At 34.9% G+C, this 16,905-nt stretch overlaps 2 protein-coding genes and 1 non-coding gene across 3 annotated transcripts; all 3 read right to left on the bottom strand.

Annotated features, from left to right (window-relative positions):
- Window positions 3,173-4,405, bottom strand: LOC18776038. Its single transcript, XM_007209784.2, has 2 exons — window positions 3,966-4,405; window positions 3,173-3,771 (listed from the first exon to the last, which is right to left on the bottom strand). The coding sequence occupies exons 1-2, from the start codon at window positions 4,303-4,305 to the stop codon at window positions 3,755-3,757; spliced, it is 357 nt and encodes a 118-aa protein (XP_007209846.1). The 5' UTR covers window positions 4,306-4,405; the 3' UTR covers window positions 3,173-3,754.
- On the bottom strand, window positions 5,981-6,052 carry TRNAG-UCC. The gene has a single exon. It is a non-coding gene; the product is annotated as a tRNA-Gly (tRNA).
- LOC18776442 (serine/threonine-protein kinase SAPK3) lies at window positions 9,237-13,126 on the bottom strand. Its single transcript, XM_020564234.1, has 9 exons — window positions 12,469-13,126; window positions 11,378-11,452; window positions 11,017-11,118; window positions 10,841-10,894; window positions 10,633-10,725; window positions 10,434-10,526; window positions 10,175-10,279; window positions 9,966-10,064; window positions 9,237-9,747 (listed from the first exon to the last, which is right to left on the bottom strand). The coding sequence occupies exons 1-9, from the start codon at window positions 12,589-12,591 to the stop codon at window positions 9,472-9,474; spliced, it is 1,020 nt and encodes a 339-aa protein (XP_020419823.1). The 5' UTR covers window positions 12,592-13,126; the 3' UTR covers window positions 9,237-9,471.

Genomic DNA, 16,905 nt, shown 5'->3' with positions numbered 1-16,905 from the left:
CAACAGCCAACATTGATATATATAGATTTTTAAAAGCCTTTTGAATGTTTCAATTCACAATATTTAAGAAAAAAGTATAAAAAATTGTTGGCAATGACGTTGGAGGTCAGCCCTACCAACTCCATTTTAAATAATAATAATAATAATAATAATAATAAATGTGGTTAGCTTTTCAAATCTTTTCAAGTGTTGTTTAAAAACAATTATAAAAAAGTCTTGTTCATGACCATTGGAGCTCAAACATTAAAACCCATCCATTTTTTTGAGTGCTACTATTTCCACCCACCTTTATCTTCAAAATTTAAAAACAAATTTATCCATTTGTAAAATGACTTTTAAGGACTTAGATAATAAATAAATATAAATTTGTTTTTAAAACATCTATTCTCCTTCATCCATGTCGAACCCAACCCCTCCCTTCTCTCCCTCACCCCGACCAAACCCAAGTTCCAATAAAGCTTCAAAATTTCCAACTGGGTCCAATACAATTCCATCAGATTTCTCCTCAGTTTCTAAACCAAAGGACACATGCTTTTTGTTTCATTTGCTCAGGTAGCTCTTCGTCTTCTTTCTAATTCTAGCATTTCTCTCCGTTATTGTTTTCGTTTAGTGGAGAGACGATGAACATTGAGAGCAATTTTCTTTATTTATTTTATTTTTAATAATACTTTACAGAGGATCCCACGCGTTTTGATTGACAGAGGTTGAAGGTTTGAAGCATGTTTTGAATGAAAGTAAGGAGAATTTACTTGAATGAATAATTCAAGGATATTTTAGGAATTTGAAAAATTTACATGGTGGATGGGAAGATAAGGTGGGTGGGATCATTAGACTGGTGGGTGGAAATAGTAGCACTCATTTTTTTTGAGTGCTGCTATTTCCACCCACTTGTCATATTTTTCCACCCACCTTATCTTCAAACTTTTAAAGATAAATTTAACCCTATTGTAAAATGACTTAAAAGGACTTAAGGAAAAAGAAAGAGAGAAAAAAAACGAGACTCTGATTTTTTTTTTTCCTTAAACAAATTAAAAAAATTGAAAATCTGGGGATGAATCAATAATTCTACGATTTCGGCTCTGTTGATTACATAAAGAACATTCCTTACAAAATCAGTTTGGCCGAGGATTCTTTGAGGCATAAGAAGGTGAAGAAGGCTTTGGGGGTTTAATGGGTCGTTGGTTTTTGAGGAATGCAGTGATTTGGTGGGGGATATTTTGCATGAAGATGTGATGAAGAGTGTGAAATACATGGTGGAATATTTGATGAAGAAGGAAAAGGTCTTGTTGTACCATGGGAAGTTTGATTTGAGAGATAGTGTGGTTTCTATTGAGGCAGAGAGAAATTTATAGTAAAGATGAGAGACCGAGAGAGATGGAAAATAAGATATAGCAAAAAATGAGAGAGAGATGTGTGGCCGTCAGAGAGAGAGAGAAGACATGAGCAGAAAGGATAAAAGGAGAGAGGAAATGAGTAATAATTAAAAGGGTATTTTAGGAATATTGGTGGGTGAAAAAATAGGATTGTGTTTTTTAAAATTTATACGGTGGGTGGGAAGATTGTGCATGAAGATGTGATGAAGAGTGTGAAATACATGATGGAATATTTGATGAAGAAGAACAAGGTCTTGTTGTACCATGGGAAGTTTGATTTGAGAGATGGTGTGCTTTCCATTGAGGCAGAGAGAGATGTATACTAAACATGAGAGACCGAGAGAGATGGAAAATAAGATATAGCAAAAAATGAGAGAGAGATGTGTGGGCCGTCAGAGAGAGAGAGAAGACATGAGCAGAGAGGAAATGAGTACTAATTAAAAGGATATTTTAGGAATATTGGTGGGTGGAAAAATAGGATTGTGTTTTTTAAAATTTATATGGTGGGTGAGAAGATAAGGTGAGTGTGGAAATAGCAGTACCTTTTTTTTTTTTTTTTGTCTTCACATTTTTAAAAGTTTGGTATTGTTTAAAAAATTATAAAAAATTCTAGATCATGACCCTTGAAGGTCAGACCCTTGAAACCCATCCTTTTTTTTTAATTGCCTTTGTTGGCTTTATTTTTTTTTTTAAAAAAAATAGTAGTTTAATTAAATTAAACAATATATGGTTGTGGAATGTATGAGTGTTGTACCATAGTTTTCTCAAAATAATAAAATATAAAGGACCCTAAAATATAGTCATGCATGACTGGAGATAGAAAAATTTAGCCATGCACTATTCTTTAAAAAATTAATATTTAAAAAGGCTAAATTTTTAACCCTAAACTATATTTAATCTTACGGCTGGAGATGACCTTATGTGTCGACAATGGACACTTAGCTGACCTGGGACATATTGCTTTCTCTTCGATTTTTCATATTTTGATTTGATAGGAATTTGATTTTCTAGTACTTTTATTTGAATCCAAATGGGGGGTACTTTCTTATTTACATTGTAAACTTAAGTAAATAGAGTAATATAAAAATAAATGAAAGTAGAAAGACAAAGACATTTACTTCTTTAAACATTGAAAATGGAAATAAGGTAATCTGTATACCAGTTGAGCAAATAGACAATTTGAAGCCCCTATATTGATTTTTCCGGCTAAGAAAGATACAACTGCACCTCCTTACACCTTAATAGGTCCGTCACTACATGCAGACAAATATATATAAACAAACTTTCAAAATGATCTTATACTGATCACGTGCCGTGCATAGAAAATTCTTTGAGAAAGTCTGAAATTCTCAAAGTGATCTTCTACCGATCAAGTGTTGTACATGCATATGTTCAAAATAGTTAACTTGTGCAACAAGATGGGACCACATGCCCTCATCCTCAAAGTCAATTTGAAAGTGATCACATCAAATATGCTATTATGTATATTGAATTCACATCATTTAGCATGACAACCAGCACCCACCAAAATGTAATTTTCCATAGAAAATCACGGATTCTGCTATAGTAGTATGACACCGCTCACTTGTTATGCTCGTGTGGTTGGGTGACTTGGTTGAAAGGTCATGCTCAATTTCAATCGCAGCAATACTTAATGAGATACTTTCAAAAACGAACTAGTTCATATTCCGAACAATAGGAAATATGAATTTAAGTATAATAATAATTCTTAACAGAATCGTAATAATCAAGTGCAATAATAAATTTACATGAAATTAATGTAAATCAACAAACACAAATGGAAATACTAACAACTTTAGCGATTGAGGTTTACAAGAATTGCAATGTTCTAAAGACAGATTTCCCTCATGCCCTTGTGTTCGCAGTTCTATAGGCATACATCTCCCAGAATTCAACAATCGATAATTTTAAATTAAAACACTTCAATTTAAGACTATGACCAACTAATTATATATTTGTACTCTTAAGACGAGACTTAGAATTGATCAAAAGAGTAAAACTAGAGCAGTAGGGAATACTCTAGTTTTCCACGGGTAAGAACTAGTTGGATAGCCATACAACATGGGTTTTATATAATTAACCCAAGTAACTTTTACTTAAACAAAACCATTATTTTCATTCACACAAAAAGTAAAGGGATTCAATTGAAAACCGTCTGTTAATCTAATAACACGACGGACATCAATTGATCATCATGATGTTCTTGAATTAAAACACAGGGCCGGTATCTGTTTATTTAACTTTATTACTACAACCTAACAGAGAGAAGGTTGTCAGACCAGTCGTAGGAAACTATAACTTCAATTTATTTGTTGCCGGAAAAGGCAGCAATTATTGTTGAGGCAAGCTGAGCACAACGATCATGGAGTGGTGATGCCTGCAATTAAAACATGAACAGAAAAGGAACTTGAGTTTATTACAAATTAAAACATGATAATCCACAAATAGCAAGCATAAAACTGCCCTGATCTAATAGCTAGAGCTTAGCTTAGGTACGCTATATACTCTGTTTGTATCAAGCTTACAAGATAAACAAGATTTTAATTGAACCGGAGAGAGAGAGGTTCTTACTCCCACACTTGAAGTGGCGAGGCACCCTCCTACCACACCCTTCAATGAGGCGGACGGCGCGGTTGATGTCGTGAATGGTGGCTGCAACCTTGGGGGTGACGACAGGGCATATGCATTCAGTATGGCTGACCCTTGCGCGTTCGCAACACTCTGGCGTTGGAAGCTTACCAAACACCACCGGCATGCATGCAGTAACCGCAAGGGCCCTCTCCTCATGGCACTGGGCAGCACTTGGGGCTGCACCACCCATTTTGATCACCTCCCCCATGCCAAGAACAACCACAAGAACTAATAAGAGCCCGAAAGCCGGTGACGACCACGATGGCCTTCTTCCCTTCATGGTCTCTTCTCTCTTTAGTTCTCTACTAGCAGAGGGTTTTGGGGCACAGATTGACAGCAAGCTAGCTTTTGCACTTATATAAAGAAGTGGTTTTTTGTGTGTGGAGGGGTTGGGGGGCGGCTGTTGTTTATGTTGAATATTTCAAAGCGCTTTTTGGTTTTGTTTTGACTTTAATTGGCTTATTGGTGGACTGGTAACATGGAAATGTCCTTTGGGTTTCAAATAATAATATGATTGAAAACACTTGGATGTTGACATACTTAACATTCTCCATCATATTTAGGTGGAAATCTGCTTGGAAGATAACTTTACATGCTTGAGAATAAAGTGACAATTTTATTTGATATACTGGACAAAAATAACTCATTAAAATACAAACGAATAATTTCGATGCACTCATTGCAATGAAGGAGCCAAGTATTTTTCATATTTATACCTGTAATTGAGCAAGTCTCCAAATTGACCACATTATAATTATTGTAGAATTGAATGAAATGATGAGATCATGTAATTTCCAAGCAATCAATTTGCTGAAGGCTCGGAGATAATTGGAGAGAAGTGTATTAAGACTGAATAGAACATGTCAAATGTGTGAAAAAGGGTATGGAACATGTCCATGTATCATGTTTTTTTTTTATAGTGAATTTAGGTTTTAGTCGATCACGAAAAAACTTTCACTTTTGGAAAAAGCCAAAACTTTTTTTAAAAAGACAGAAAAACCTCTCAACTTTCAAACCAAAGAGATACAAATGTAAAGGATTCTTTAGGAAATCCAAAAATAAATAAGGACAATTTTGTCTATTTTGGCTTCTTTTAAAAAAAATTTCTCTCCTTTGGCCTTTTCCAAAGTCTTCTTTTTTTTTTCTTTTTTTTTTTTTGTGAAAATCCATGTATCATGTTTTTTTTTTTGGTTGAAAATCCATGTATCATGTTGTTTTCTCTTTCATGTTTACTTTGATTCGTTCTAACCAGGAGAATCACATTGTGGCATGTCTCTGTTTTCTCTATGGCACCAAGCCTCTATTTTGGACAGGTCAAGCCCTTACACGCTGCGGTGCGCTCCAGTCTAATGCAAAGCCCTTTAAGAAATTCATTTCATTACGTGGAAATTAACCCACACAATCCGTGTAAGAATTAGTTCATTGCATTTCAACAGTTCCTTATACAAAGTCATTCAATCAATCACGCATAATAAATAAAAGAAAAAAAAAATTATAACCTAATTTTGTGAAAATTTCTCAATTCGCATTTTATATATGATTGAAAGTCATGAAATTAAATTCTCATACAAAGTTATTCAATCAATCACACGTAATAAATAAAAAGGAAAAAAAATATTATAACCCATGGCTTATATATGATTGAAAGTCATAATATTAAATTCTCATACAAAGTCATTCCCCACCCACACCGCATCAAAGTAAATTTAGATTTTAACCACAAAAAAATTTTCACTTTTAGAAAAAGCTAAAACTTTTTCAAAAAAGACAGAAAAATCTCTCAACTTTCAAACCAAAGACATGCAAATGTAAAGGATTCCTTAAAAAATCCAAAAATAAATAAGGGCAATTTTGTTCATTTTAGCTTCTTTTAAAAAACTTCTCTCTTTTTTGGCCTTTTCCAAAAATATATGTATGTTTGTTATTTGTGCAGAAGGACAAAAAGAATATTTTTATGCGTCTGCCGGGAGTCGAACCCGGATCTATTGCTTGGAAGGCAATTATCCTAACCGTTGGACTACAAACGCTATTGAACATATAACTTCCAATAAAGGTATATATTCATTGAAAATTAGGGCAGTAGAAGATTCTCGTAATTACAAGCCCCACATAGTGGTGGGTAGCCCCTACATGTACGACAGTGGAGTCAAGTCTCTTATAGATACTTATCCTTTACGCCAACCACCCCACTATCCCTACTCTACTCATCTCAACCCCATTTTTGAGTCTTCCACCACCTCGAAAGAAACAAGGCTCCAATTTAGTTTTTGTTCTCATGCCTAATTTCAAACATCAATTCATTAGATTATAGAACCATCTATAACAGTTTCAAAGACAGAGACTTCAAACCCTACTTTTGGCCACCATCTCCCCAAACTCTGCTCCTAACAGTTTATACAAGCGATGCCAGGGAGGAGGAAAATCTAAGCGTACTGGTAATTTTGCTCTTAATCACTCGAGCTGCAAGTCCCTATTTTCTCATAATTGAATTTAGGAGGCATGAAGCAAATAGCTAGAACGGTACCATGAGGGGAGGAACCTCAAACCATGTGAGAGCGTACCACAAGACTGACTACTCAACCAAACGCTTTTCAGTAGATTTCGCTCATAATATTGTAGGCTTGAAACTGAAAGACCTATTAGCCTTTTTTTTTTTTTTCTTCAAAACTGAACTCCCTTTTTATGCATGTGCCAAACTATCTAGAAATGAGAACAAATACTTGTATCAACATTTATTTCACAAGTCTGGTTGATTGTACAAAAGCATTATCAATGCACTCCATAGATAATAGAGGAAAACTTTCTAGATCAGTCGGTTTGTAACTTTAGTTTGTAGAGTTTCACAAAAATAGTAGTTTATTTATAATGTTTATAATAAAAAATATCTGCTTGTGAGTCTCAAGTAAAAGAGATTTACCAGCCAAAGAATAGGTGAAAACAGATTTTACTTTTTCACCATGACAGATGTCTATAGGCTCAGATTTACAATCATATTATTAGAGCATTTCCAGCAGTTAGCCCCTTGTCATGGCAAGAGAAGTCCTAGGGCAACTACTATTCATGTGAATAGTGGCTGCCCTAGCCCCCCCAGCAAAGTGTGTTTCCAGCTCTTTGTCATGGCAAATACTATTTATTTTTTTGTTTTTTCCACAACTTTGTTTACTTAAACAATTAATTTGGATAATATTTTCGGATAAGATTTTATTTTATTAGTTGTATTTTATTTTATTACTTGTATTGGTTGGTATTTATAGAAAAAAAAAAATGTATGAGGATTTGGTGTTAAAAGTGAAGAGTATTGATTGATATTTATAGACATTGGCGGACCTAGAATTTTTTTAGCGGAGGTGCAATATTGACTAAGTATGAAAAATGGTTTTTCGGAATAATCATTTTCTCAAGATAATTTTTGGCGGCTTTTATTCCTTACACATCAAATAAGAAAACTTAATTTTATGGGATTTTAGTATGAAGTATATATTGACTTAATGAGCCATCATTTTTAGCCTAAATCGTATTTTGCACTAAAACCGATTTTTCATATTTTGATTTGGTGGGAATTTGATTTTCTAGTATTTTTATTTGAATCCAAATGGGGGGTACTTCTTTATTTACATTGTAAATTTAAGTAAATGGAGTAATATAAAAATAAATGAAAGTAAAAGGACGAAGACATTTACTTAAATGTTGAAAATGGAAATAAGGTATACAAAAGGGTTGTAATTTTTTGGTATTGTTTTTCCCTTTTTTGTCATTTTTTTATTGCACAAAAATTTACTGCCATTGGATTGCTAGAAAAAATCTAATCGGAGAGCCCAGCGCGCGCCACGTGGACGAGGGCACTATAGCAGCGTGTTCAAATTTTTTTTACTGTTTGAGAGCCCGCACTGACGTCAGTTTAGCCCACAGGCTGAAGCTCGGGCCAGCCTTCCCCTCGGGAAGTGCTCTTAGTGTGGCACACAATGTCATATCTACTTTGGAATTTATTATGATTTTAAAGCCCATTTGTATTCAAGATAGTTTTTTGTTAAAATACTGGGCTCGTTTGGTACGTCGGACTGTACTGACTAATTTCCGTCGGATAGTATTAATCTGTTCCGGAGAGTACTGACTATTTATCCATAATATTATAAGGCGTTTGGTGCTGTTCCGGATAAATAATCTGACTAAGTTATACTGTGTTTGGTGATGTTTCGGATAATATCAGATCAGACTATTTATAAATAATAAAATAAATAAAAATCTTTGATAATTTTAATGGAAATTGAGATTCAAATGACACAAATTTTTTTTTGGTAGGATTCATATGACAAGATTTGTTTTTCAATTGTTTTTGCCAAGATTTTTTTTCATATAACCCATTATCATAATTGTAGTATCTCATAAAAATTCCAACATACTCGCATACGTTAATAAAAACAGTACCAAATAATGTATAATTCAAAGTGATCACATATTAAGGTGCTAAGAGCAAAAGAGAAAGTTGTTCATAAACCAAACTACATCAAAGAGTGAATCACAACTCCCTCGCCCCAAGTAAGAGAAGAACAAATGCTTTTCTCATAGCACCATCCAATGTCAGGAATGTTTTTTCATCACTTGCTTTCTCCAAAATTAGCCGTAGTGCCTTAATTTGGTCATTAATAGACAAGTCCATCTTTGCTTTTCTAATAGCAATTGACAAAGAAAAAAACATGGTTCCTAGAATTCAGGTTCATACAATTTTAATTTTGTAATTTTGCTCTCCTAATCGTCATGTATGTATGTATTCAACTAAACTACCAACACTAGCACAGTTTTTTGTTTTTGGACGAAAATTGGCAATACTTTGTTTAATACCAACAATCTAAATATTCCCACAACGTCGAATCACTATATCACATACAAAGAAAACATTCGATTAAAAAAAATGCCAAAAAAAAAAAAAATTCATAACCTAATTTCCACTAAAAAATCGAAATATATAAAGCATATTGGAGAGAGTATGAAAAAGAGAGAGAGTGAGAGATGGATACCTGGAGAAGAGTGAAGAAAATAACTTGTAGAGAAGATAGTAGAGAACAACCCTAGGGAGAATAAGATGAAAAGAGCGTCTGATTTTTTTTCGTAGAACGCGTGTTCTTTTTCTCTAGCCGTATAATTAAGCGTGTATTATCTAAACCGGAGTGTGTGGGTTGTATTAGTTAGTCAGGTAAGGAGAGTATTAAATTATGCAGTTAAGTACTTGAAGTACATAAAAAATCACATTAAGGATCAAAACATGTTCCGGTACAATCTAGATACAATGTAAAAATACCTCAATCCCCAGATCAATATGGTCAAATTATTTGTACAAATGTGTATAGCATAAAGTCTACCATACAATGTGAACAACATCATAAATGTTCAAACAAAGTACTGCTTTGTGTAAACAAAGTACTGCTTTGTGTAAACAAACTCCAAATGCTTATGGAGGGACTGCAAAGTCACCACTGACATCGACTTCGGAGTCCAAATCAGCCTCTACATCATCAGAGTCGGATGGCCCGGCAACAGCTAGGCCGCCTGCTTTGGATCCTTGCCCTGGTGTCCTTGCCTCATCTATGATCCTATTTATTTCTTCAATTCTCTGTAGTTGGTCTCGCTCCACTGCCGCATAGTTTGTTTTCTCAGCCTCAATGAGCTCTTTTGGCAGATTTTTCAGAAACCAAGGGTGCTGTTTTATCTCAGGAAGAGTGATCCTCTGCCATGAGGACATGGACAGGATTGTCAGTACAGAATCTATATATAGTTAAGTCTTGAGATGGTGTTTCTATATCAGACAAAACATAATTTGATTTTAATAGCATCAGATACTGCATTTATAACATTGTTCATACTCATCTGCTTAGCTCCATGTATTGTTCTTGTGCCTCAAGTGAAAAAAGGAAACATAAGAAACTTATCAAGGAACTGGTTTACCTTGGAAGGGTTGGCAACAAAAATACGAGAAAGTAGCTGCTTGCAGCCTGCAGAAACACGTACATAGTCGGGTATGGAGTACTGAACACTCATAATTCTCTGTTTCAAAAATTGCAATAAATCAGTTGTTGTGGAATGGAAACCATAACCTTTTGCCCTAAAGATCACTATGTTCAACTACCATGTGTGCGGAATAAGGTGAAGCTCACCTCGATGGTCTTACGAAAATTTCTAGGATCTTCAGGATCCTCAAAAGGATATGCTCCTACCAACATCACGTATAGCGTCACACCACAGGACCAAACATCCGCAATCTACCAAGTTGTACCAACTTAGAAAGCAAATAAAATGGATAAATTTATGCCTAATACATAGATGGTCAGACTACTAAGTCCAACATAAAGTAAAATGCGAGAACATGATTGAACTTGTGAGACTGGCCTGGAAAACAATATGGAAACTAGATACCTTTCCGTCATATTCCTTCCGTGATAGAACCTCTGGAGCAATGTATGCAGGCGTTCCAACTGTTGATTTTGGTTGTGAGTGCAACAGAGCAGACTGCAAGGTAGTAAATAAACATTAACATATATTGGACAACAGATCACCAAAATAATTTTCATGGACTCAACAAAATAAAGTCTTATTCAACAAGAAAATCATAAACCTTGGAGTATCCAAAGTCGCAAATTTTAAGACGTGGTGTTGCACTTCCATCTAAGAGTGTATTTTCCAGTTTCAGATCCCTGTGACAAATTTCCTGCAGTAAAATTACTGGCAAATGTAAGAAAATAAACAGTAAACAGGAAAGCATTGATAATAAAAGTGCTTCTTTTTTTTTTTTTTCTTTTTCTGTTTTTCAAATATAAACATACCATGGAATGACAGTAGCTGACTCCAGATATCAGCTGCTGGAAGAAAAATCTTGCCTGCCATGAAGAGGAATTACCATCAAACACAGTCATGGACTGGATGCTTACAAATAATTTCCATATGCAGAAAAACTAAAGGACTTTCAATTAAACATGCTAAATAACCTAAACAAGCTAACCTCATCTTCGCTAAATCTACCAGCACTGCAGATCCTCTCAAAAAGTTCACCACCAGCTGCATATTCCATGACAATAGCTAAATGACTTGGAGTCAGCAAGACCTGCAGGAAAAATTGATGCTTTAAGCATTCTTTCGTTCATATAAAACTCAAAAATTCCTCATCATAGCTCTTTTGCGCCACTTCCACTGGTAATTAACATCTTAGAGTTATCTTCACATTGGCCAAAATTAGCATAACATGATGACATGTCGAAAGGAAAAGAAAAAAAGAACAAAGAAATGCCTACACACATACACATACACACACCCCAATAGTGCATGAAACATACACAATACTGTTAATGAAAGATTGTGAATACCTCTTTGAACCTGACAATATTTGGATGCCTCAGGGACCTGTGATTTATGATTTCCCTCTGAACATTCTCATCAATCTGAAATCCAAAGAGCCAAAACAGAATTGATGTCCATATCCATACCAAAATCACATATACATCCATTACAGGGTAATGAGAAGAAAAATGTAAAGAACGATATCAAATGAATATAAAATATTGAAAATACATGTGCAGGATAAAATATATGCCTTAATATGTATGTAATCAAGCCCTAATTTAATATCCAACTTTAGTTAACGATAAAAAGGATGTAATTATAACCTCAGAAGTTATAATGATATAACAAGCAATCACGTTCAATGTGCAAGAAAATTCGAGGCAAAACTCTGCATGATTGTTAATATAACCGAAAATTAGACACAAGCTAAATGTATGAATGTGAACATTGTATATGCCAAAAAAACAGAACATCAAGTTTTTCTTTTTTACACAACTGAAACTTCGAGAACAGCATTGGTTATTGCAGATATGAGATTCAAGATCTGCTTTTCCAGATAAAAGCATATAGAGAAGAAGGTCAGCGTCGTAAAACGGATTGTCTTAGCAAAAGTTATAATTATATATTCAGCAGCTGGAATTAGAGAGAACTTAGCATCACAAATTCACAACCAAATAAAAAGCAGAACAAAACAAGAGCTAATCAAATGAGAGGTCAACTTGGCCTCTCTTCCAAATCTATGAGCCCAACACCTCTGCTTCTCCAACTCAAAAATCACTTCAACTAATACCCACAAGATACTCATTATGTTCAGCTCAATAAATATTAGAGCTCACTCACACCAAGAGTTTTGAGGATGAATGAGAAACCAAGAAAACAACCTCTCCCCAAACACTAGCATAGCATGCCATTTTAAACGAAAAACAGAACTTCAAACAAAACCCAGTAAAGCTTTCAAAAAGTAGATAGAAAATTTCAATTCCCGACTCTCAAATCATCCAAAGAGCATAAGATACATCAGAAACCATGCAACCCTTAGTAGAAACATTTCCAGAATTCCATACATTAGTCAATCAATAAATTAGAGGAAATAAAACAAAAGAAAATCAATTACCTTCTTTCCCCTTTCTATGTATTTGACTGCAACAAGCTCCTTGGTCTTCTTATCTCTGACCAGCCTTGCCACTCCAAAATTCCCAGAACCAAGATCCTTCATTGCCTCATACCTCTCCTCCATCCCAACCCAACTCACCAAACAAGAAATGAAGCACAAAATATCTCCAGCAGAGAGAGAGAGAGAGAGACAAGAAACCCAAAATGAAAAAAAATATAGCTTCAGGTGGAGATAAGAAAGCAGACCCAGATTAGAAAATTGAGAGAAAGATTGTTTCAAAGCGAGAAGACCACGCGTCAAAAAGAGCAAGGAGCTGCTACAAAATAACAAGGCAAACCTCAAACCAACCCAACCCTTCCCGTTTGGTCCAAAAAGTCTTCAAACCAAGCAACTGAATTTAATTTTAAATGGCGCAGCAAGTCATTGTTTATAGTAAAAAAAACAAGAAGAAGAAGAAAATATCAAAATGGATTATTTTGAAATCCAAGAGAGTGATTTGTTTTTATGAGAGAATTAAAAGACACGTATTGACATACAAGAGGTCCCTTCTAAGTGTCGCTCATCAACATTACGAACTTTGACTCTGACATTGTAAAGCTTTCCTTCCATGTGTTTTATGTTTGTGAAGAAGGTGAGGGGTGCGTAGGTTTAAGCTCTTACTTCAACTTCAAAGTACCCAGCTGGGCGCAGGTTAAGTTACTTTCAGTGTCTCACACTGTGTCCAAGTGTAGGGGTGGTGGGGTTATCGTGCGCCGCAGCGTGGGTCCCAGGAAAGTGTAAATGTATGTCTGGGAGTTACGTTAGTTGAAGAAGACTATAAGGGAAGGTTTCAAGGTTGTTTGTCGTTTGTATAAAAAAGAATATTATCCAATCATAAGTCTGCCGACGTTGAGAAATTTGAAACCGTGTGCTGCTTCTACCATCTGTTTACTGTTAATTTATGCTACTGCGACTATTTGAACCTATTAGTGACAAATTAGTTTTTTTTAAACACTTTATCTTTTTTGGAAGTTCGGATTTTTATTTGTGTAATTATTATATAATTTTTTAGTAAATTACAAGCTATTTGGTATACCAATATAAAACTCAAATACCTAATTTGAACACGACTCGTTCATTAAATGTTGATTGAGAGAGTGATGGTGACTGTCTGTAAAGACCTGTAGTGACCGAACGGTGGCGACGGGACGGTGGCAAATGTGATGAGTCTGGCTCAAACAAAGGTTTGAACCAAGAGATAATGTATAATTTGTGTGTTGTGAATACATGGACGTCGTGACGCAATGGAAGGCTTTTGAGACAAGTTGGTGCAATAGTGTAGTGATAAGGTGAAATGTTTTGAATTTGACTTTGGTGTTGAGCCGAAAACTTGGTTGAACTAGTTGCCTAGGCAAAGTAAATGTTCATCATGCATTAGAATAGAGAAAAATGTTTAGTAAGATAAGAGAAATTCTAGATAGAGTTTCATAAGTTGTAGTATCCCAAAAGTAAATGCAATTCCACTCCCGTATTTTGTGCTTCTCTCACCTTCAGTCTATTTTACAACAGTGTCACATTTTTTTCCTTATCTATTAATTTTTAGTAATTATCATTTTCCTCTATTCCCCCACTTCTACCATTTTGGCATTTTCCCCTTTCTTATGGTCATGGTGTGAATGCTAGCAACCATCCCACTACAGGGCAAATTGAAATTTGCGATCTCGCTTTAGACCAATAGGTTTAAATAGGTGCAAATTGCAATTATGGGAACTCAACTCTCATCACCCATCCATGACAAAGAATTTTATAAGATATTATATAATCGCTTCTAAATATCAATATATTTTTTAGAATTACGATAATAACGTCGCGTAGTGTTATTAATTCGCATTTTAAAACATAAACACAGGATACGATTCATACATCATAAATTTAATGTATAATATTATTAAATAAATATACCTATTATAATATGAATGGATTTTTTAACACCACATGAGGGATGTGATTGTTACACACACAAAAAAAATTACTCCTGAATATATGTGCATGTATGTGCACAAAATTATTGGCCGGCCCAATGATGTTCATGAACGTGAATGTGAATTTGATATGATGATTTAGTAAGCAAAGGGGTGAGCATATTCTTAATAAATCTATAAGCAAAGTCGGTGGGTCCCTCCCCATATGTTAGTTGGTTGGCAGCTTTCGTTGATTAAAGAAATGGATTAACTTGTGCGTCTTTGTACGTTGTAATCTTCTCGTTCTATCCTCCCCCTAACCCACAATCCATCACTTAATTAGTGGGGGCATTGACATTGTTAGTTAATTATGTGATGTTGATCTTCATATGGAGCATGGTTTAGCATGCCCGAATTTTCCATGTCGTCACGAAAACGACTCATTATTTTAACGAGTTACTAATAAATTTAAGTACTATTATTTGCATTCATTTGTCTTATTTTTCCGTCTATCTTATCTTCCCACCTGTCATGTAAATTTGAATAAACACAATCTCATATTTTCACCCACCATTATTATTAAAATACCCTTTAATTATTAATTCAAGAAAATTCTCTTTTTGGTTCACTTGTGAGTCATTTAAATTTAATTTAATGGCTGAAAAGAGCAATTATTTGCTTTAATTGGAGAGATTTGACGACCAAAACAAAACTAATAGAATATATTTTCAACATGAGCATCTGATTACATTGGGATTTGCTGGCCTCCTCCTACAAATGGGAGGAGTACATGACGACTCGAGTTTCTGATGAAGAATCCATCCTTTTGGCTCAAAACTTTTGGGATTAGGGTTTTAGGATGAAGATAAAATAGGAAGGAGATGCTGAGGGCTGCTTTGGATTTGACGTTTGATCTTTGTGCTTTGGATTTTTTTAATTTTTTTTAATTTTAAGTTTGAGGCAATTGTTTTGTTTTTTAATCATTTTCCATTAGTCCTTAAAAGTCATTTTATGAATTGGTAAATTTGTCTTTAAAATTTAGAAGATAAGGTGGATGGAAAAATAGGATAGGTGGGTGAAAATAGCAACACTCTAAATTTATTATCAACATAATTTGTTCATGTGTGTTCATGTCATGTTATTGGGTTTATGTATGATTTTAAACATCTTGAATTAGGAGGGTGAAGTAAATTAGTAATGTGCATTATGCCTTGGGTGCCATTTCATTTGGGTTAGGAGGGGGAGAAGAGGCCACTGATGCTCCTCTCTTTCTCTCTCTTTTTCTTTTTGTCCAGATGTGCTTGAATCTAGGGCTTTTTGGTTCATTCTTTTTGTTTTGGTGTTGTAAGTTTTTGTGCATTATGCCCTGGGGTTAGGAGGGGGAGAAGAGGCCACTGCTCCTCTCTCTCTCTCTCTCTCTCTCTCTCTCTCTCTCTCTCGCTTGAATCTAGGACTTTTTGGTTCGTTCTTTTTGTTTTGGTGTTGTAAGTTTTTGTGCATTATGCCTTGGGGGTTAGGAGGGGGAGAAGAGGCCACTGCAGTACTCTTCTCTCTCTCTCTCTCTCTCTCTCTCTCTCTCTCTCTCTCTCTCTCTCTCCCCCTATTTTTGTCCAAATGTGCTTGAAGCTTGGGCTTTTTGGTTCGTTCCTTTTGTTATGGTGTTGTAAGTTTTTGGGTGGTTGCAATTTCGGTGGTGTTGTCCCTTTCTCCATGGCAGCGGCGGTGGTTTTGTTGGTTTTTTTTGTTTTGGGTCAGCCTTCTATCAAACCTTAGTTATGCATGAACTTTGTTCGAGTTTGATGCGTGTTTGTGGTCTATCTTCAAGAGAGTTTGCGTTATGAATGCTATATTACGCTTTTCAAACTTTAGGCATTTATGACGGATTGTCTTTGGTCATGTATGACTTTGAGTGGAGGTATACCATCTCAATTTGATGTTGTCATTGAATCCCTCCGTATTAATTGTAATTCTATGTGAATATATTTTGGTTATTATATTTATATTGCTTTTGTGACGTAATTTATAAATACAATTTGTCTTTGATTTTTCAAAAACAAAAAATTAGAGTTCATAAACTCGTGTATATTGACTTGACAAACGCTCAGTTATAAAAACTCAATTTTGAGTTAATAGAGAGATTAAAACAACAAAAGTTCATATATCTTACGAGAAGAAAGTCAAGAAGTTTGACAAAGTATTTTGAAGTCAAACTCAGGTCCACTTATTCCAGCTCAAAGATTGGTTCCAAGTTCGAACCCATGGTCCAATCTGGAAGAAATAATAATAATAACTAGTAATTGGCCATTTGGTTTTTAATCCTTTCCCAAAGATCACCGAAAGCTGAAAGGATAAAGTGAAGAAAATGGGGCTGCACATGCCATGGCCTAGTTTGGATTGAAGAAAGGCTTGCGGTTTTTTTTGGAAGATATTTCCCCCTCCTGCTGGAGCGGGTTCTAGAAAGCGATAGGATACAGTCTTAACAGTTTTTTATTTATTG

The sequence above is a fragment of the Prunus persica genome, chromosome G5 (assembly GCF_000346465.2).
Source record: "Prunus persica cultivar Lovell chromosome G5, Prunus_persica_NCBIv2, whole genome shotgun sequence".
NCBI classification, from domain to species: Eukaryota; Viridiplantae; Streptophyta; class Magnoliopsida; order Rosales; family Rosaceae; genus Prunus; species Prunus persica.
The sequence above is the reverse complement of the archived record's forward strand: the minus strand, read 5'-3'. Positions and strand labels throughout refer to the sequence as shown.

Coding starts and splice junctions, on each gene's coding strand:
- LOC18776442 (XM_020564234.1), bottom strand. CDS start 12,591: ATGGAGGAGAGGTATGAGGCAATGAAGGATCTTGGTTCTGGGAATTTT. Junction 11,453..12,468: donor ACATAGAAAGGGGAAAGAAG/GTAATTGATTTT, acceptor TTTGGATTTCAG/ATTGATGAGAATGTTCAGAG. Junction 10,280..10,433: donor GGAAGGAATATGACGGAAAG/GTATCTAGTTTC, acceptor ACAACTTGGTAG/ATTGCGGATGTTTGGTCCTG.
- LOC18776038 (XM_007209784.2), bottom strand. CDS start 4,305: ATGAAGGGAAGAAGGCCATCGTGGTCGTCACCGGCTTTCGGGCTCTTA.